The 21,161-nt window shown below is 39.6% G+C and overlaps 3 protein-coding genes and 1 long non-coding RNA gene across 6 annotated transcripts in view; 2 read left to right on the forward strand and 2 right to left on the reverse strand.

Annotated features, from left to right (window-relative positions):
* Positions 1-21,161, reverse strand: part of LOC119783566 (leucine-rich repeat and fibronectin type-III domain-containing protein 2) — a 239,042-nt gene that overhangs the window by 161,634 nt on the left and 56,247 nt on the right. For all 3 annotated transcript variants that reach the window (XR_005280817.1, XM_038285156.1, XM_038285155.1), the window contains exon 2: positions 1,358-1,480. The gene's annotated coding sequence lies outside the window, so the exon portion shown is untranslated. The remainder of the gene's footprint in view (positions 1-1,357; positions 1,481-21,161) is intronic.
* On the reverse strand, positions 1,469-6,874 carry LOC119783550 (E3 SUMO-protein ligase ZBED1-like). Its single transcript, XM_038285134.1, has 4 exons — positions 6,665-6,874; positions 5,499-6,570; positions 5,309-5,391; positions 1,469-1,480 (listed from the first exon to the last, which is right to left on the reverse strand). The coding sequence occupies exons 1-4, from the start codon at positions 6,872-6,874 to the stop codon at positions 1,469-1,471; spliced, it is 1,377 nt and encodes a 458-aa protein (XP_038141062.1).
* Positions 4,641-9,576, forward strand: LOC119783568. The gene is made up of 4 exons (XM_038285157.1): positions 4,641-4,881; positions 7,474-7,544; positions 7,638-7,706; positions 7,883-9,576. The coding sequence occupies exon 4, from the start codon at positions 8,433-8,435 to the stop codon at positions 9,561-9,563; it is 1,131 nt and encodes a 376-aa protein (XP_038141085.1). The 5' UTR covers positions 4,641-4,881; positions 7,474-7,544; positions 7,638-7,706; positions 7,883-8,432; the 3' UTR covers positions 9,564-9,576.
* Positions 13,629-14,929, forward strand: LOC119783569. Its single transcript, XR_005280818.1, has 4 exons — positions 13,629-14,254; positions 14,369-14,439; positions 14,533-14,601; positions 14,778-14,929. It is a non-coding gene; the product is annotated as an uncharacterized LOC119783569 (long non-coding RNA).

A 21,161-nucleotide genomic window follows, 5' to 3' on the forward strand; every position in this document is an offset into this window, starting at 1 on the left:
AATCTGCTTTAAACTGACATATTTGTGCAGTCACACACAGGGAATCCGAAATTTACAAAAAAGTTAATTTATATTAGCACTAATGTGTTTTTCGCTAAGTTACACATTATAAAAACCTAATGAAAACACTGCATTTAAGATTATAATATTACATTACTGATGAAGACATTTGGGCTTAATGAAAAATAATGAAGTTCTAGAGGTTATTCCTTTTTTTTTAAGACAAAAGCATCATTAGATTGCATTTTCTAATATTTACTGAATATAAACATATACAGTATTTACAGACATTAGTTTCATAGTTATGTTTGACTGTGGAAATGGTGAACTAACTTAGACCCTGAAGGTTTGTTTGTACAAAACATCCATAAAATTTTAGATTTTTTTATGTTCACACATTTAATCTGTTTACCTTGTTTAAACTATTTGCTGGTTAAAAAAAAAAACTGCTCCTCCGAGTAAATAAAGTTTATTTCAACCTTAAATGAGCATTTTCTGAAAGGAAATTAAAAGTGATTTCACAATAATGAAACTGTAAACATGAGTTATAGTTTGTGCTGAAGATATATATATATTTTAATTCTTCAAAAGAGTTTTTATGGTTTAAAACCGCTTTAATAAGCCGGTCTGTCATAACATTTGTATGGTTTTACTTATTTAATTTCCTTTATCTTTATTGTTGAAATTGCTTTTATATGAACATTTTCAAAATACTAATTGCCTTATTAAAAAAATGAAATTTGTGTTCAGGAGTTCCAGCAGAGTTGACAATAATTTTAACTCAAACTGTAATAAACATCCTCTGATATGGCCTTAGTTATATATATATAGAAAAACATTTTTTTACGGGAGTGGCAGCCTAGTGTTTAGGGCATATAGCTAAGAATCCTTAGGTTCTGAGTTCGAGCCCCTCTCACACAGCCTCCACTCTGGGTCCCTGAGCAAGACCCTTAACCCCACACTGCTCCTCGGCAGCCCACTGCTCCCCAAGGGGAAGGCTTGAATGCAGAGGCAAATTTGAGATCCAGTAATATTATTATTATTATGTAAACAGGTATAGTTCAAGGTTGCATAGACATACAGTATGTCTGGTAACATGAAGGTCATAAAGGGATATTGTATAATACGGTTAGGGGAAAATCGTAAAAATGAAGGAAGAGATAAATGCAGAGAGAGAAAAAAGAAACAAGCAATGATAAAGTTTGAGGGATAAATGAAAGCAATGTATTCTCCTGCAATCGTTCATCTACGTGATACGGGCTGCTCCTCAGATCTTACCATTCTAATTCTTAACACAAACAACCAGCTGAAAGCGGAAAGCCTCCTTAGTCTGTTTACACAAAGTTTTTTCACTGACCTTGAACCTCTCCTTTCAGGCAATAGTCAGTCCTGAGTCCTCCTCATGCAAATGAATGCCGCAATATCTGTTTGCATTGCTGCCAGGAAAGAAGCTGTCCATCTCATCTGTTCACTTTTTCACCTGCAGGAAGACAAATGAGGACACAGAGGATGAGATACGGCAATACTCGGCCACCTTATTCCTTTTATTTGCAGGGGAAAAAATAAAGAAATTTTTTTAGCCTTGCATTTGTAGATGTGTTTGTTGTAAGAACTGCTTTTGTGCTAATATGGTTCTGTTATTATTCTTAATTAGGAAATGTCTAATATTTTTGCAAATTTAAGCAAAAAAAGTATATTGTTTTTAGTCGTTTTGTTTGTTTTTCCATCTGAGAAAATTTCAACATTTGGGTAGCCCAAATAAACATTTTCTATAGTATATTAAAATCGTGTTGTTCTCAAAGTTGAAAGGTTACTCAGTTAGTATTTATTGAAAGAAAATGGGTATCTGAAAGGGCAACGTTTTAAATACAGTCAGGGGAAATACTAATAGACAAAATCTAGATTATAAAATTTATTACAACTGCACAATGTATCATAAAATATATACCGTAGTCACTGGGTTGTCCATGTAAGCAAAATTCAGATTATCATCCACCATATAATTTAGCAAGATGGACAGTCTTATTTTCCCACCAGACCCAGGTTACTGTGCATTCCCAAAATGCTAAAAAACACAGAATTATGGAATGATAATACCTTTTATAGCCCTGTCTGAACCTCATATTTAAGCTGATGCTACTTAATGCATGCATATTCTTTATTTCACATTTTTTTAAGATACTGAACATCAGAGATGGGAAGTAACGAAGTACAAATACTTTGTTACTGTACTCAAGTAGATTTTTCTGATATTTTTACTTTACTTTACTACTTATTTTTATGGCGACTTTTAACTTCTACTCCTTACATTTTTACACAAATATCTGTACTTTCTACTCCTTACATTTTAAAAATTGTCTCGTTACTTTAGTTTTGAATCATTTCAATTGAGTTACCGTTATTATTTTTCACGTCATCAATACCAAATTCAATCTAATTGGATGGGAATCTACGTTGCATTTGACGCACCGCTACAAGATGAATCGACAGATTCGGCGGTATTCATTGGCGGCAAATCATTGCAGCTTGGTGGCGGTGGCGTTAGCATAGTAGCATGGACGACGAGATGATTGAAAATGAACACAACGGAGATCTAGTCCTATTGGCAGACATCCATTTAAAATGTAGGCAACGGCATGAAAAAAGTGGTTTCTACTTTTACTTTTATACTTTAAGTAAATTTACAAGCCTGTACTTTGTTACTTTTACTTGAGTAAAGAAGTTTAATCAGTACTTCCACTTTTACCAGAGTATTTTTTAACACAAGTATCTGTACTTTTACTCAAGTACGGAAAGTGAGTACTTTTGCCATCTCTGCTGAACATGGTAAAGATAGTTGAAAAAAATTCTCTTTTTGCTGCTGACCAAAGTAAGTGTAAGTAAGAATAAATCTAACATTTTTATTAATTATTCTTCACTGACATGTACTGGAACAATATGAAACTTACTTTAAACCCCTGAATAAGCACAGAACTGTAATTTTTTGTACTGTTACACCCTAAATGTTTAACAAATGGATCAAAAAATTGTAGCAATTTGTTTTGCTTTATATAGTGAATACACAAAGCTATCAGAAGGAAAGAGTGTACGGAAATGTTTTTTTATATCACTTTTATAAAAGCTGGTCAAAATGTAGTTATTTCTCACCTACAAAAGGTTCAAAAGCTGCACATTACTGTAGGTCAATTTGGGAAAATTTCCAGTAGTCTTAAAAAGGACCTTTATTCTGAAAGGATTATATTAAATGTTTCAGGTGTCCTTACTGTTTTAAAAGCCTTTATTTATCTTGTACCACCAGTTAAAGCTTACCCTGGTTTGGGTGCATTAAAATCCCTTTGAACAGTGAACTTGCTGTTACCTCCCTTAGTGGTGCCCCGTCACCCAGACTTGGGTCAACTCAACGTGAAGTCAAACATTTATCACGCTGCCCTTGTAAATAACTTTAGATTTTTTCCTGACAGGTGCTGACAGCTTACATCAGTCATGCAGCAGCCAGACTCAGTTTGGGCTAAGTGCTGTGCCAATTATTGCATGACATTGCCATCCTTAAGCGTTCTCAAGAATATTAATAATTTATGACACATTTCTTTATTTATTTTCATGCTTCTAATGGGCTTTCATTCACTAAAGGTCTTATTGTGAAGTTGCTTTTTATTTATTTGCTCCACTCCTAGGGATGGCAATGCTATTGTAGAAAAGCCTGAATACTGATATCATTAAAAGGGCTTTAAACATTTTTTATATAAATAAAAGCATGGATATGAAATTTTTGAACATAATACTATGACTTATAGTTTGCCTGTATAAGTGTGGTGACCCTTTGGGACATAGAATCCATTTCACCATTGAAGGTGTCTGTGGTGTTTGGCACAAATATGTTAAAAGAAGATATGAAGTCCTGGAAAATGCAAGGCTAGGACCATGTCTACAACAAAAGGGTATTTGGTTGTCGATTTTAAGGCGATTTTAAAACAAAAACTGACTAAATGTGTGCAATGATGGAGATATAATCAGTGATTTTCACTTCATATGTGTTTGGATTGTTCAGCAGGATCAAAATATGCATCCTCCCAGTAAAATACATCTTCAAACTACTGTTGACAATCTACACTTGACATCATATTCTCCATTTTTTTATCTAACACAAGTAAATTGATGTTAATTAAAAAGGAAAGCTCCTGACTGTTACCCTTTCCTTCTGCCTTGAGCTCTCATGCTAAATATGAAAGGTTAACAAGGGGTGGTCCATGTTCCATACGTCACTGATTAACACAAGTCAGGATTTATTTGTGCTGTTATGAATTATGCCAAAATGCTCTGCAAAGTGGATGTTCTGTTTCAGCTTTTTATACAGTTGCCTCACTGCTAGGTCACTTGCTAAAAAGCTTGAATGTTAGGAATTAATGGTTAAAGAATCTTTTTTTTAATACAGGCACTCGGGACCTTGGTATTATTTGTTGAATATGTAAAGTCACCATTATTCTGCATGATTCACCAATATCATTACTTTCCCAGAGTCATTACTTCAGGTCACTATCATCACCTTTTCTGAATAGCAGAAATAGCAAAATAAAGAGAAAACATTTAAACATATGAAAGCGTGCCTAATTTGTGGAGGTTTATGTAACCAAGTGAATAAATAATCGCTATCAGTTTGACACAGCTTATTCCTAAGAGCTTTCAGTTCATGTAAGATTTGTGTTGCCTTTATTCTCTTTCTTACTGTAATATTGTGGTTACTGCATTTGGGGTTTTTGGGGACGCTGCCTCTTTAAGAGCAGCGCCATCTTAGAGCATGCATGCACGTAGACTCTGCATTCTGTCGAGCGGGAGTCTGGAAAGTTAACAGACTGCAGACATACATGGTGGTTAAAACTCAAGGTAAATACTCTAAAATAGTGATGGGCAGATGAGGCCCCATTGGGTGTATGGCACATTTCCCAAACTGTGTCGACACTGTGTTGAAACTGTTTTGCTGTATCACTGAATGGCGACATCTGCTGGATTTAAAAAGTAATTGCAGGCAACTTCAATAAAGACTGGAAACAGACTGAACAAGGTTCTTTCACACATTTTTATTTAGAAACATCAGCTGCGTTAACATCTTTGGATCAAGGCGATTGCGCCGCTTACAAACCATTTCTCCTGCTTTTGAGAACACCCTTTCACAGGGCACTGATGATGACGGCGTACATAAAAATGTCATTGCAAGTTTGTACAACGTAGGATAATTTAGTCTTTGCGATTTCCAGTATTGTAGTGGATCCTGTGATCTTGGTGTGTTCTCTTCGGAGATGTATCTTTGTACCTCGATAATGGCATCGGTGGTGACATTTGAATTGGCCTTGCTCTCCTTGACTTCTATGTCCAGCTGGTGCCACAGGTTGTCATCTGAGGAAATAATAAAATGCATCTGTGTTACTAATTCATAGTATTCACATGGAATGATTTGCATGAACATTAAAATACAAATGAACAAAATTAAGAATCATACATACCTGGATTGGAATCAGATGGTTGAGTTGAAGGTCCAGCTTGGGCATCTTCCATTTGTGTTGGTATAGCGTTTCTCATTACTGCTGCACACTCTGATTTTAGTCTTTTCACTGCATCATTGGCTTTTGACGCACTTAAGAATGCCATGGTCTTGAACCGAGGGTCCAGCAGTGTTGGCATTGTCATTACACTCAATGACTCCAGGTTGCACAGAGTTTCTAGCAGTCTTCTTTTTAGGTTTTCCACAAGATTAATTGCGGTTTCCGTGGTTACATTTAATGCATTGCGTTGCAGTGAGAGGTGCAACATTTTGAGCATTGGGATTACCTTTGATCCAGACACTCTTTTTTCCTCAGACAGCTCCACTGTCGCTTGATTAAATGGAGCAAGCACATGGAGTGTCTCCTCTATGATTTTATAATCATTTGTAGTGAGCTGAGGTATATCACTTTTTAAAGAAGCTAGTGATACCAACACCGACTCCTTCTGTTCCGCCATGCGTTCCAGCATTAAATATGTGCTGTTCCATCTAGTTGACACCTCATTGATTAATTTCTTCACTGGTCCTCCCATCTGTAGCTGGACTTGTGCCAGCTTCTCTTTGGCTGTAGTACTGGTTCTAAAGTATGTTACAATGTGCTTTGTTTTATTTCGGATTTCAGTGAGCGTCTCAATTTGGTCACATGATTTTCGAACTGTTAAATTCAAAGAATGCGCTATGCAAATCGTGTGCCTGATTTGGAGCTTTTTGACACATGCAACCATGTTTGCAGCCGCATCTGTGACAAGACATGTAACTTTCTCTGCTATGGCCCACTCCTGCATTAAGTTTTTCTTTACTTGGGCCATATTTTCAGCAGTGTGCTGCTGAGGGAAGTGTTCCACTCCCAACATTGATGTACACAGTGTATGGTTCTCACTGTTGACATAGTGACAGGTCACAGCCAGGTAAGCCTCCATGTTCATGGATGTCCACATGTCAGCTGTTAGGCTGACTGCAGCTGCACTCTTCAGTTCTTTTTTAATTTGCTCCTTTTTCTCCTCATACCTCTGGCTAATCATGGTCTTGATAGCCTAAAATTATTAACACAAGTGGAGTAGCTTAATGATTGATATCAAATAACATGCATATACTTTGTTAACATGTATAACAGTTAGTTTCACGTACCTTTCTGCATGGCAGAACATATGAGGGCTCAAGGAGTTGGACCAGCTCTCGGAACCCCTTGTCTTCCACAAGGCTAAGCGGCTGACAGTCTGTAATGATCATGTTCATTACAGCCTCATCAATCGCCTGCTTTCTGGAAGCACCAGGGCTAATCACGGGAGTATTAACTCGTTCTTCCATCTCATGCTGGGCACGGTAATGCCTCAGCATTGTGGAAGTGCTCCGGTTAGAGTAAGACAGCACCTGGGAGCAAATCCTACATTTCACCTACAATAGAAATAAAAGTTAATCCATGTAAACTAATTAAAATATTCTTCAGAAAGAAATTAGAATAACCAAGAGAAGAATGATCAATGGTGGAAACAAGAAAGGAATAATAATTTACCTTATTCTCAGTGATAAGATCAAAATGATCCCACACGGGTGAAAACTTCCTCTTCCTTGATTGATCCATAGTTTTAGATGACAAGCCAAAAACCAATGTAAAGCAAACAACACAAACTATCTCCATCCAACAAAACCCACAAATGTGTCGATACATTTTCTGTTTATAAATACAATTTGGCGCGTTCACAATCAAGCGACACAGGAACTGTATCGGTCACGTGGTTTTCCTTAAAGAGATACGCGCACCGACACGGGGCTTCACCTTGTTTGCTCGGCGCATGCGCCGAGGTTTCAGTGTCGTCAGACCCATCACTACTCTAAAATACATCCAATCTGCTGTACCTGTGTGTCACAAAGTGTTTAGTAGTCTAGCAAGCCAAGTTTAATGCGTGATGGCTTTGTATTCGTGATGATTTCTGTAGATTGCTGAAACGTGCAACGCCTGTCTGTTTAAAAGAGCCGACCACGCTGCGAGCGGAAGGCGCGGGTTGGCGTAAGTTGTGACTGTTCTGACGGAATTCAAAGTTTGTTTAATATTTGTTTTTCATATATTTTGTACAACTTTCTTTGTTTCTGGGTGACCCAGAGGGGAGAGAATTTGCGGTGTCACAACTTGTGAGGGTGTGTGTTGGTGAGCAGGCCGCCCTCTGGAAAAGTGAGTTAATTATTTCTTCACGTTACTTGAAGTTCTAAAAATATTTACAAATCATTTAATTCATGAATGTATGTTTATTAGGAAGCAAATGCACTTTAATGAGACAAATTTGTGACTGTGATATTACCTGTAGCCATGTATTTACTTGAATTTTGCTCTGTTTTCTGTCTGTTTAGGACAGGTCACTACTGTTGTCTATACTAGCAACGTTTGCATTTTTTTTACTGTCCTGTATAGTGTGCAAGTGCACCTGTCTCTTACTAATATTGAGATCCTTATTTTGTATTTTTATTGTTCATTCCAACTGTTAAAATTCACAACAAAACAAATTAATACTGTGTTCTACTGGGCACAGTCGGGAAATAAAACAAACCCACAAAGAGAGTTTTCTGTGTCCTGTCTTTCCATCACGACTGGGTCACATTTTGGTGTCAGAAGTGGGATTTCCCGTTTAGTTTTGAGTTTTAAGTTTTATAGAGAGACAGTGAGCAGAGCTTTATAGACAACAGTAGTGGCTGGGAAGATTCCAGTCCTGGTCCGGGAAGGAGACGACTGCGGTGCGAGGGTCCTGAGGTGGTCGTGTGCTGTGGCGGCTAGTGCAACAGGACGAGGAGAAAGTCTACATCGGCGGTCCAAGGAAGAGAGAAAGCAGGACAGAGACATTTGAACTGTTGCATCTCAACACAAAGTGACTGCGTGATCCCGCGGTAGAAAGAACTCAGAGACATGTCGCAAGAGGACGAGGGAGCAGGCCCTTCAGGGGCTGGACGAGGCTCAGATGAAGACAGCCAAGCTGCCCCTTCGCTTGACAGTGGAGGTAACCCTTTTGTGCAGCTGCAAACACAGATTCTCGAACTAAGTAGAAAACATGATGCTGCTATGTCAAGTATTTCTAATATGTGTAATGTTCAAACCAGATCTGTTGTTTACATCCCAAGAGAAAAGGCAATTGTACCTTTCTGTGGAGAAGCGGGAAAAGATGCTTACACTGTTGATGAGTTTATAGATGAGGTGGGAAGAGCAATGAGAACTAGGGGTTTGCATGGGGAGGATCAAACTGATTTCATTCTCTCACAGCTAAAGGGCTCTGCCTTAGAGGAAGTTAAGTTGCGTATGGGTGGGCAAGCGAGACAACCCCGTGATCTCTTTTCATACTTGAGGGAGGCATTTAGGGAGAAACGCACCACTCCACAGCTCTTACATGCTTTCTACGCCCGTCGGCAACTAGATGGGGAAGACCTGCGGGATTATTCACATGCCCTGTCTCAGCTGCTAAACTCTGCACTACAGCAGTCTCCTGGTGTAGTACCCGACACGCAGCTGACACTCCGCGATCAGTTCATTGAAGGCGTGCGTGACTCCACTCTTCGGCGCGAACTACGCAGACTTATTAGAGAGAAACCTGATTGTAATCTCTTTGATAATAGAGAAGAGGCATTAATGTGGACTATGGAGGACCGTCCACGCAGTGCTAATGTGGCTAGAAATAGAAATATAGTAGGTAACAGACCAAATGACAACTTAGAAAAGACCGACTCCACAATAAATTCACAGACAGATCTGGCTTTTACTCTACAAGAGGTGGTTAAAATAATCGCACAACAAGGCAAAGCAATAGGAGAATTAACCAATGCAGTTCGAGAGCTCACTACACAGGCTGCCAGTTCTGAAGACAGTAGGAGTGCTAGGACTAAACCTAAACCCAAATACACCAGAGACGGTCAGCCGATTTGTCTGCGATGTGAGGGGGTGGGACATATGGCCAGATACTGCAACACACAACGTAAGCCTACCAATCAGTCTCCAGGCATGCCTGGTTCTGCGGTACAGGAAAACGGGAGCCCTCCATTGCTCTGAGCCTGGCAATGCGAGGCAAGTCAGAAGGCTCGAAAGAAACTCTGACCAAAGAACACTTTCTGGAGCATGCTGTAGGACAGTGCCCTGAGGTGGATATCCAGATCGGAGGTGTTCCCCTCAGATGCTTGCTTGACACGGGAAGTAATGTAAGCACTTTGACCGAAAGTTTCTTTAGGAATCATCTACATGGAGAAGATGAAGATATGCACTGTACTGCCAAGTGGCTAAAAATAACAGCAGCCAACAAGTTGCCACTGCCCTACTTGGGTTACGTAGAACTAGACGTACAGGTGATGGGACTTACTGTTCCAGAGTGTGGTTTCCTAATAATTAGAGATGATGGAACAAAAAAGGTCAACGCCAGAGAGACAGATTCATCCCTGCCTGGCATAATAGGGATGAACATTGCAAAGCGGTGTAGACAGTTAGTTCTCTCCGAGTTTGACACCGCTCTAGGTGGGGAACTGGATTCCAACTGGAGGGAGGCCTGCCACCGTGTACAGGAAGCTGAGCTGGTGGAAAAGATATCTGTCGCCCGTGTCGCCAGTAAAAACAAAGTGCGAGTTCCCGCCTCATCAGGTACCACTGTCTATGTTAGGGGTCACAGTAAACAGTTTGAGAGCATGTTGTTCGAACAAGGAAACGTTCCACTGCCAGGTGGGTTAGTTGTGATCCCAACCTTAGTATCAACTAACAGCCTATTGTTTCCAGTCCAGGTAATCAACCTTTCCCAGGAGGATTTATGGCTGCCACCTAAGGCTAGAATAGGAACCCTCAGTCAGGGCCAGTGCATGGATGGTGACCCATATGAAGTGAAGTTTGAGCGCATTTCTGCTGACCATGAGGAGGTGAGCATCAATCAGAAGGATTGTCAGGAAACAGACAGTGACATACAGGACTTGCTCAGCCGATTACACATTGGAGGTACACCAGAAGAACAGGCAGAAGTAAAGGTTCTCCTGGGAAACTATGCAGATGTCTTTGCACTTCGCGACGAAGATTTGGGGTACACAGATCGTGTGAAACATGAAATCCCGGTTTCAGATGAGACACCCGTTTCTCAGCCATACAGGCGCATTCCACCTAATCAATACAAAGAGGTCAGGGAACACATTTCTGAGCTGCTGCGAAAAAGGAGTAATTCAAGAGAGCTCAAGCTCTTATGCTTCACCAGTCGTTTTGGTTCGAAAGTCAGATGGAAGCCTTAGACTCTGTGTGGACTACCGCAGGCTAAATGCAAAGACCAGACGCGATGCATTCCCACTTCCCCGCATTGAGGAAAGCCTGGATGCTCTGAGTGGTGCAGAGTTCTTCTCAAGCATTGATCTTGCAAGTGGCTACCACCAGGTGGCAGTGCATGAGAAAGACAGAGACAAGACAGCATTTACCACACCATTTGGCTTGTATGAGTATTTGAGAATGCCTTTCGGGTTATGCAACGCCCCGGCAACGTTTCAACGTCTCATGCAGGCCACGATGAGTGACTTGGTCTTCCAAATGGTGTTGATCTATTTGGATGATCTGCTCGTGTTCTCAGCAACATTCCAAGATCATCTGGTGAGACTAGAGACTGTCCTGAAAAGACTAAGGGAGACTGGGCTTAAGGTAAAAGTTGAGAAATGCCACTTCCTCCAGCCTAAAGTCAGGTTTCTGGGTCATGAAGTCTCAGCCCAGGGCATTAGTGCGGATCCTGACAAAATAAGTGCGGTGACTAAGTGGCCCATCCCTAGTACTGTGAAAGAGCTGAGGTCCTTTTTAGGATTTTGTAGTTACTACAGGAGATTTATTGAGGGTTTCTCCCAAATAGCAGGGCCACTTCATGATGTTGTGAATGTATGTATTAAAGAGAGCAGTCAGTACAGGGCTAAACAGCTTTTTATTTCGGCCTGGACACCACAGTGTTTACAAGCTTTCGAGCTACTCAAGGAAAAGTTAACCAGTACCCCCACGCTAGGCTACGCTGACTTTAGCCTTCCCTTCACACTTGAGACAGATGCTGGCAGTCTAGGATTAGGTGCTGTCCTTTATCAGATACAAGGAGGGAAAAGGAAAGTTATAGCTTATGCCAGTAGGAGACTCAGAGGGGCTGAAAAGAACGATCAGAACTACAGCAGCATGAAGCTTGAACTGTTAGCATTAAAGTGGGCAGTTACAGAAAAGTTTAGGAGCTATCTTCTGGGTTCTAAGTTCACAATCATAACAGATAACAACCCCCTCTGCCACCTGTCCACAGCTAATCTAGGAGCCATTCAGCAGAGATGGGTTGCACAGCTGTCTGTATTCGACTTTGAAATCAAGTATCGCCCTGGTCGTTGCAATACTGCCGCTGATGCCCTTTCCAGGCAGCCATCAGGTGATGAGCCAGAACCCGACAGCGAGGATGCAGAATATGATGGCTGCATAGCCATATGTAACATGTTCAGGGCAGGTACTGATTTAGACCTAGATTTAGTTGCAGCTGGAGTCAAAGCTTGTGAAGTCAGGCTGCTGCATGTATCAGAAGCAAATGAGGAAGCGGTTGGTGAGACTGTGCAGGACAGCACCCCAACCATGCCTGGTTATTCTAACGCAGAGCTTCAGCACTTCCAGGCATCAGATCAGACACTAAGTGTCTTCGGAGATTTCTGGCGGAGACAGAAGAAACCTGGTTACCCACAGAAAATGGGTCTACCTAAACCTGTGCGGTCCCTGTTGAAACAGTGGGCCCGTATTAGAGAAAAGGATGGACTTCTGTACCGTGTGATTGGGGATGCTCATCTTGGGCTGTGTTATCAGCTGCTATTACCAGCTTGTCTCAAAGAACAAGTGCTCAAAAGTGTGCATGATCAAATGGGGCACCAGGGAATTGAGCGGACAATGAGTTTATTGAGGCAGAGATGTTGCTGGGGAGGAATGTATGAAGATGTGGAGCAATGGGTGAAGAAATGTCAGAGGTGCGTGTTAACAAAAATGCCACACCCCCGAGTTCAGGCACCCCAAACTCCCTTCTTGGCTACTCGCCCACTGGAAGTTGTCGCTGTTGACTACACCACACTTGAACGTGCCACAGATGGACGTGAAAACGCTCTTGTAATAACTGATGTGTTCACAAAGTTCAGTCAGGTTTTTGCCACACGAGATCAAAAGGCAGATACTACAGCCAAAATCATACTGAAAGAGTGGTTCATGAAATATGGGGTACCAGAACGTCTGCACTCAGACCAGGGCAGAAATTTTGAAAGTGCAGTGATTGCTGAGCTATGCAAACTGTATGGGGTGAAAAAGACCCGGACAACACCGCACCACCCTCAGGGTAATCCTCAATGTGAGAGATTCAACAGGACGTTACACAACCTTCTCCGTACGCTTCCCCCTGAAAAGAAGCGGCGTTGGCCCGAACATCTGTCAGAGCTGGTGTATGCTTACAATGTTACACCACATTCAACCACAGGGTATTCACCCTATTACTTACTGTTTGGTGTCCACCCACACTTGCCAGTTGATGCATTGTTAGGCCAGGAGCCAGTGAAGGATGACAAACTGGACTGGTTAGCGGTGCACCAGGAGCGTCTCCAGGACGCACATGCCAGGGCCAGAGAATATGCGGAACGAAAGGCTGCAGAGAGAGTCATTCAGCAACAAGGAAAAGTGTTTTGCCCACCGGTTGATATTGGACAGTTAGTGTACCTCCGCTACCGACCACCAGGAAGAAATAAAATTCAAGATGCCTGGGCATCAACCGTGTACAAAGTGGTTGATATCCAGGGGACAACATACACCGTAGCTCCTCTGGAAGGAGGGTCATTGAGAAGGGTGCACAGATCAAACTTAAGGCCGTGTGTGGGGCCCACACCAGTACGGAAGCCAAGGCAACATGACCAAGAGGTCGTCACTGCGGATGAACATGAAGAGCCAGGGACTGACGTTGAACATCCAGAATTCATCTTGATGGAAGAGGTTCAGTACCCAGTAAAACATCCAGTGAATGATGAACCTGAAAACCTGGATGTGATGGTTAGAGGGCCAGGAGATGACTTGGACAACAGAGCTGAACACCTGGAGTGTGAGGATCTGGTAAGGCTGGAGGAAAATGGGGATTTTATTGAGGAGGACCGAGAGGAAGAACCAAACATTTGCCACTCACCTGCATCAGAAAACATCAGCTTGCCTTATGAAACCTCACAGGCAAGGCCTGCTCCAATTCCAAGAAAAAGGGAAACTGGGAGAGCTAAAGCAGGCCAGCCCACACCTGCACCACGTAGGAGTAGGAGAGAAATGGCAGGGGTACACTCGAACCCATTTAACCTACCCAGGTCAGCATGTAACGCAGTGTCCTTCAGCCCAGATGTACTCTCCCATCTGCTAGCTGGTATGGTTCTCTACACCAACAAATTTAGGGGACAAATGGTTGATCAGGAAGTCATCGAGGACGATGACTTGTAGCAGGGGAGAATGTAACCAAGTGAATAAATAATCACTATCAGTGTGACACAGCTTATTCCTAAGAGCTTTCAGTTCATGTAAGATTTGTGTTGCCTTTATTCTCTTTCTTACTGTAATATTGTGGTTACTGCATTTGGGGTTTTTGGGGACGCTGCCTCTTTAAGAGCAGCGCCATCTTAGAGCATGCATGCACGTAGACTCTGCATTCTGTCGAGCGGGAGTCTGGAAAGTTAACAGACTGCAGACATACATGGTGGTTAAAACTCAAGGTAAATACTCTAAAATACATCCAATCTGCTATACCTGTGTGTCACAAAGTGTTTAGTAGTCTAGCAAGCCAAGTTTAATGCGTGATGGCTTTATATTCGTGATGATTTCTGTAGATTGCTGAAACGTGCAACGCCTGTCTGTTTAAAAGAGCCGACCACGCTGCGAGCGGAAGGCGCGGGTTGGCGTAAGTTGTGACTGTTCTGACGGAATTCAAAGTTTGTTTAATATTTGTTTTTCATATATTTTGTACAACTTTCTTTGTTTCTGGGTGACCCAGAGGGGAGAGAATTTGCGGTGTCACAACTTGTGAGGGTGTGTGTTGGTGAGCAGGCCGCCCTCTGGAAAAGTGAGTTAATTATTTCTTCACGTTACTTGAAGTTCTAAAAATATTTACAAATCATTTAATTCATGAATGTATGTTTATTAGGAAGCAAATGCACTTTAATGAGACAAATTTGTGACTGTGATATTACCTGTAGCCATGTATTTACTTGAATTTTGCTCTGTTTTCTGTCTGTTTAGGACAGGTCACTACTGTTGTCTATACTAGCAACGTTTGCATTTTTTTACTGTCCTGTATAGTGTGCAAGTGCACCTGTCTCTTACTAATATTGAGATCCTTATTTTGTATTTTTATTGTTCATTCCGACTGTTAAAATTCACAACAAAACAAATTAATACTGTGTTCTACTGGGCACAGTCGGGAAATAAAACAAACCCACAAAGAGAGTTTTCTGTGTCCTGTCTTTCCATCACGACTGGGTCACATTTACATGCAGGGAAACACAACTTGCATGTCTTAATGCTTTTGCACTGGAAAAAATCTAAATCAAGATAAATTATTTTTCTAAAAATAAGTGAATTTGTTCTTGAATTGAGAAGGTAAAAGAGACATTTTGCAAATGGAACAAGACAATTACACAAATACATTGTCTTATTTTAAATGCATTTTATCTGCATATCTTATTTTAGGAGTAAAAATACTAATTCCATTGGCAAATCATCTCATCCGCGTACACAAATTAAGGGTAAATGGACTTAAATGAAGACATTTTTACGTGTTTCTAGATCTTTTTTCCAGTGTGGGACTTAAAATTTGCTTAGATTTCTATTGGAGTCCATTGCTGATATGTTTTAGATTTTGAACTCAAGTGCATGTTCCTCCAATGTCTTGAGAATTAATTGAATTACCTTTCCGTGTTTGCGTGAGGAGATTGTTCTGCAGCAAAAAGAAAGTTGGTTTCAGAAACTGACAAATCGAAACCAGCCCATAGTAACAAAAAGTATTTACAGCTTTCTCCCAACATATGAAGTTTGTTGAAAGAAAGTTTGAAAATCATTATTGCCGGTTTCGTTTCAGTGTCAGACAGTTTTTTCTTCTTTTTTTTTCCCACTCTATGGTCATAGCATATTTCAAAGTCTCTGCAGACCAAATATATAAGCACATAGGTGTGTGGTTAAAACATTTATAGTAGCACCCAGGCAAGCTAGGCTTCATCACTGAGCAGATTTAACTTGCTGTTAAGCTCCTTACAGCACCTGTCGGTCCCCTTTTCAGCCTGACAAATGTAAGAACATAAAATGAATTTACGTTTACAACAATTTAGTTCATTTACAGCAGATGGGACACTCAGGGGGAAACATTCTGTACCATATAGGGAGCTGTAGCAGCCACCCACTTAAGGCGAAGTCCATATAGTCATAAAATATTAAACATGAAGTAATAAAGATTTTATATTAGGGTCTCAAAAGACTTTGTATTCTTCCAGTCTCATGAAAATAAAAAATCCAAGCCAGTCTAACGGGCCACACTTTGACTGTGATATACGGACACAAAAGCCCTCAGGTGTAAAAGGCTAATCTCAGTCTCACTTCTCACAATCTACTGACGTCAAAGTACTCCTCTGAGTAGATTGTAAACACTTACTGAACCTACATGAAACATTTATGAATAGCTGAAGCTTTTGAAAAACGTGATAAAATTCAGACAACTTGTCCCTGACCGTCTGAGCACAGCGGCTACAGCAGCTTATGGTTTTAGCGTGTCGCCGGACGCTCGTGATCAAAGTTCCGCTGCCAAGCAGAGGTTTTAATGCCCCCCTATCAGGCCTCTCATGCACATGGATGATAACTCATGCAGCGTTTAATGTGATTTTCATGTTCTGCTTGTCAGCATTACCTGACAAATAGCCTGCGGACTTATTTAGAGGTTCTAAGACATCTGTGGAAACAGAGTATATTTCAGGCCTGCAAGTATGTCCACGACTTCAAGTAGAGAAAGGCTTCTACTATTTTATTTTATTTAAGATTCCTCTAAATCGTTTATATTCCTTAATTTTATATTATTGGATCAAACCTCTGACACTGTAATATATTGATCTTTCACTCATAAGCTAAATCTAAAGAGTGATTATGTTACAGAAGTTGAGCACAGGTTGTTTACAGACATCTTATCTGACCAACTATTGCAGCAAAGGGACGTAAAACAAGCTCCCACAGACAACTCTTAACCTTCCAGTGTTCCAGCGTGCAAATTGATGGTGAACGTGGGAAAAACAGCAAGAGAGTAATGAAGAGAAAGAAGCTCCTCTTGGTAAATCAAAAGCAGAGGTCGAAGAAACGATTCCCCTCCACAGAAGAGCCGATTCACAAACAATGCTGTCATTTTGTCAGAGATTGCTCTATTCTTTCTGTTTGTGTCCTAATCATCCGCTAAAGCAGTGATTAAAAAATACACAAGTATACTTCCCACTCAGTGCCACTATTACATATACTAGATAATCACTAAGTAAAAACAAGACATAAATATACGTATGCGGTGAATAGGCAGCTCTATGGTTAAATAACTGTTACGACAGCAAGAAGAACAATAATGCAACAACAAATTAACTAATTAGTGTGTTTGTTATCTTCTGTTAAAGTATTAATTATTTTCTTCCTCCTGTGATAACACGCTGAAACATTTTGAAGATATTTAAGAGTTCAGACAAAAAATAAGCATCGACTTCTTATTCTAAATCAAGCTTAGATTGCTGAACTGTTTCTGGTTTAATCATAGCTAGGGCAGCATTTCATTACAAAAGCATGAAATATGATCCATTCAGATATTTCTCCAACTCCTCCCTTTCCGAGGTACCAGAAAATGTTGCGAGCTTCAGCATCTTGATCACTGTGTTAGGAGGAGGAGAGCACAAGGCAGAGAAAGTCCGTCCAGCTTGTGTCACATAATGCTGGTATGCAGAGCGTGAACATATGGCTCTTAAAATATAACGGCCTAACAATTACTGCAGCTACAAAGTCTGTCTGTTGGTGATACTGTAGACAATGAGATAAAGTGCACTGTGTATAGATAGATAGATAGATAGATAGATAGATAGATAGATAGATAGATAGATAGATAGATAGATAGATAGATAGATAGATAGATAGATAGATAGATAGATAGATAGATAGATAGATAGATAGATAGATAGATAGATAGATAGATAGATAGATAGATAGATAGATAGATAGATGGGTTTGGGGTTTTTCTTTTATTAAACAGCAACTATTTTGTCCCCACATGTTTTTATTAAATAAGAGACAGATGAACCTTCCCTCTGTTCAATCGAATTTTCTCCTAATTAGAGTGTATTATAGATAAATATAATAATTATAATGAAATAGACTGGATACATCTGTCTCTATAAATAGAACCCGTGTTCATTTATGTGTAACCCAACCAGTAATTTTCTTCAAAATCCAGAATGATACAGATATTATTATTGGATCTATTCATCTCTACTTCAATACTTTCAAACTCTGACTGCCTGATTTGCCATTTTTGAAGCAGTTGAAAAAATGCATCTATTAAAAAAAAAATCATAATAAAACTTTTTCATTGTACATAAAATAAAATAAAATGTGGACACTTTTTGGACAGTTTCTTATTTTTTTAGTTTATTAAACTAGCAATAGGTCTCTAAATGTGAATAAATTGCATAATATCTGAACTTTTTGTATTAAATTATATTTCTAAAGTGCAGTGTTCTATACCTTGGATTTTCCCCACATTACTGGAAAACACTTTCATAAATTAAAGCAGTTTAGAATTAGTGACAAACTGCAATGAAGGTTCCCAACTTCAGCTTTTTTTCTATATACTCCTATAATAACACGGAGTCATTGCATTGTAAGTGAACGCAAACCTAACATAATGGACGTTCACTGAATCTGCATTAAAATAGCGTCTGGCTGACGCCAAATCCACACAGCCAATGTTGTCTTTTAATCTCATTCTTTTTAACATTTCCTGGGCTGCCTCATGTTATTCACTGCTGAGCCCAAAAAAGAAAAACAGTTTGCAGAAATCATTTTTATTTTGTCTCCCTTAATGATGGCTGTGCATCTGCTGGGACAGGAGCAACAATACTTTAACCTAAAAAATGCACAACCCACAACAAAAAGAAGATACATGAAAAAAATTTTAAGAATAGTTTAAACCCCAAGAATATTTTGCAAGAAAATGTATCAATAAAAATAATCCCCTGCTAACTGGAGCTCGCTAACAGATTACTAGTTATTTTTTAATATTTATTGTTCTTTGTACATTCAAATGGAAACTTATCCACGTGTTCAAATAGGCAACAACAACAATAATCAAAACTAGGATTCTTTTTTGATCTTTTACTTTAATTACCTTTCATCTATCCATAAATCTGTATTATTACAGTACATCTGTATTATGTTCATATTTTCCTTAATGTTGTTTGATCTTACAATATTTCTCTGTGGTTTTAAGCTGAATTATTGTTTTTCTTGTATTACTGACTAATTAAAAAAGGCTGTTTAACATAACAGCCTAATTTTGCTGAATCTGTTTAAATTGTCGTTGTGTTTTTCAGCAGATGCACCCACTGCGATGCAGCTACTTCAAGGTCTGAAGCAGCTTTTATGCATTCAAGGTTTTTTTTTATGCTAAATTTGAACTTCACCAATTAGTTTTCACCAACTCTAGAGGCCATCAGACGCTCCCATGCTATTGGCTGATTGGCAAAAACAGCAATGATCATAATGCAATTTTGCCAAAGTGTGGCTGTTGGTGATTCTCCCCACGTGAAGCTCAGGTCATGTGCCTGGAAATCTGATTAGGCTAATTCAAAAGCTTCACTCCGGCCTCCTTTAAAGCTTGAGCTTAAGAAGAGTAGGAAGGCAATGAGGGGTGAATCTAATTAGTGGCGCTTCAAATATGTTACTCTGAGACCTGCCAATATCTTTAAAAAGCCAGCTATCCTTGACCTAATGGCATTGAAAAGGTCAGCTTACCAGGAGACCATCTGTAGGTAGCTGTGAATAAGATGTGCCTTCTGCTCCTGTCACTTCAAAGTAAACAGCTTGTAGTTTTAGTTAATCCACCTTCAGAAAGGTTTTACAAATCCAAATTTCTACTGCCTAGTCTCACTTTTTAACCAAAGTCTAAGTGCCACAGGTCAATATCTGTGCTTTGTTTTTCTATCTTTCTGTTTAAAGTCGGCTCTTCCTCCAGGCAACTGAAACGGAGGCAAGTCTGGCACTGAAAAGAAGCAATTTGTTAAAAGGACTGTAGAGTGCTCTTGTCTAATGTTTCATTAAATTATCCCTATTCACCCGCTTCTAGTCTGTAGTAAAGCCTCTTGTGGCAGCCGTGGGATTTCAAGCTGCCGAGCTGAGGTCAGTGCGGTGCAATCTGATATTTCTTTCTGTAGATGGAGAACATGATTAGATGGGCTTGTAGATGGGGTTGTTTTGTTTTGTTTCTTTAAACTTCTTCCAGTGATTTAAAAGAGTTTCTTGAAAATATTTAAGTACAAATTCGTTTTTTTTATCACTATATTTCTGTCAAATTCCTGCATATCTTCCTCATTTTTTAGTGACATGAAGATACGCTGAATTTGGTGAATATCACCTATTCTTAAAACTCTATAAATGCAGCATAGGTGGGTTGATAATCAGCCACCAAGGTTATTAAAGTGTTTTTGGATGGTAAAGCATAATATATCTGAAATGCCATTTCAATTATACCTGCTACAGAAGGATTTACTGCTGCTACTCAGAAATCAGGGTAAAAAAAAAATAAAAGATTATAACACTATTTTGTTTTTCCTGATTAAAATTCACTAACCTAACTATGTGAATTCTTTAAACTTAATGTGAAACATGTAACCCAGATACAACACCTTCTGAACATTCGGAGACATGAGCTAAAAATAGAGCAGTTATTAAATATCAAACGAAGCATACAGCACAAACACAAACACCCGCTATTTTTCAGGCACAGTAGTGGAGTAGCAGTGAGTTTGCTTTGGAGAAGCAGGATCTGAATATGTTGCAGTCCAAGGTTAGATCATCTGCTAAAGAATAGCTGAAACTGGATCCTCCAAGCCATGAAGGAATCTTGTCAAGAAAGGAAGGCAAAGATTTCTTCCAGATAATTTGAGATCATATTAGCTTGTCTTCAGGGCTGTTTATCAGAATTTGTTGGAAAACTGCAATAAATTATTCCTCCTCTGGTTTACACTCTGCTAATTCCTAGATACAGACTATATTTGTAAAGACTAAAATACCCAAATACTGTTTGTTGACACAGTCTAAGGTGTTGAGTCCAAAAAAAAAAAAAAACATTCAATGAAAACCTGGATTTTTTTTTTTTTTCTGTTATGCTTTGGCTTCTTTCTAAACAAAACGGTTTGATTGTTGAGCAGAAATGTTTATTTTATAATTAATTTGCAATAAAGTTGCAACAACTGCTATTATTGAGCATTACACTGAGTGAATGGAATGAACATTCCACTACTTTTTATTTTTTCATAAAAAGTGTGATAGTCAAGAGAGACATCTCAATATTATTCAAGCCATTACAATACAGCAAATGATGATTAAAACTAAAAC

Source organism: Cyprinodon tularosa, unplaced genomic scaffold (genome assembly GCF_016077235.1).
Source record: "Cyprinodon tularosa strain WSP-4 unplaced genomic scaffold, ASM1607723v1 ctg207, whole genome shotgun sequence".
Taxonomy (NCBI): domain Eukaryota; kingdom Metazoa; phylum Chordata; class Actinopteri; order Cyprinodontiformes; family Cyprinodontidae; genus Cyprinodon; species Cyprinodon tularosa.

Coding starts and splice junctions, on each gene's coding strand:
- LOC119783550 (XM_038285134.1), bottom strand. CDS start 6,874: ATGCTGAGGCATTACCGTGCCCAGCATGAGATGGAAGAACGAGTTAAT. Junction 6,571..6,664: donor ATGTTCTGCCATGCAGAAAG/GTACGTGAAACT, acceptor TAATAATTTTAG/GCTATCAAGACCATGATTAG. Junction 5,392..5,498: donor ACCATCTGATTCCAATCCAG/GTATGTATGATT, acceptor TTATTTCCTCAG/ATGACAACCTGTGGCACCAG.
- LOC119783568 (XM_038285157.1), top strand. CDS start 8,433: ATGTCGCAAGAGGACGAGGGAGCAGGCCCTTCAGGGGCTGGACGAGGC.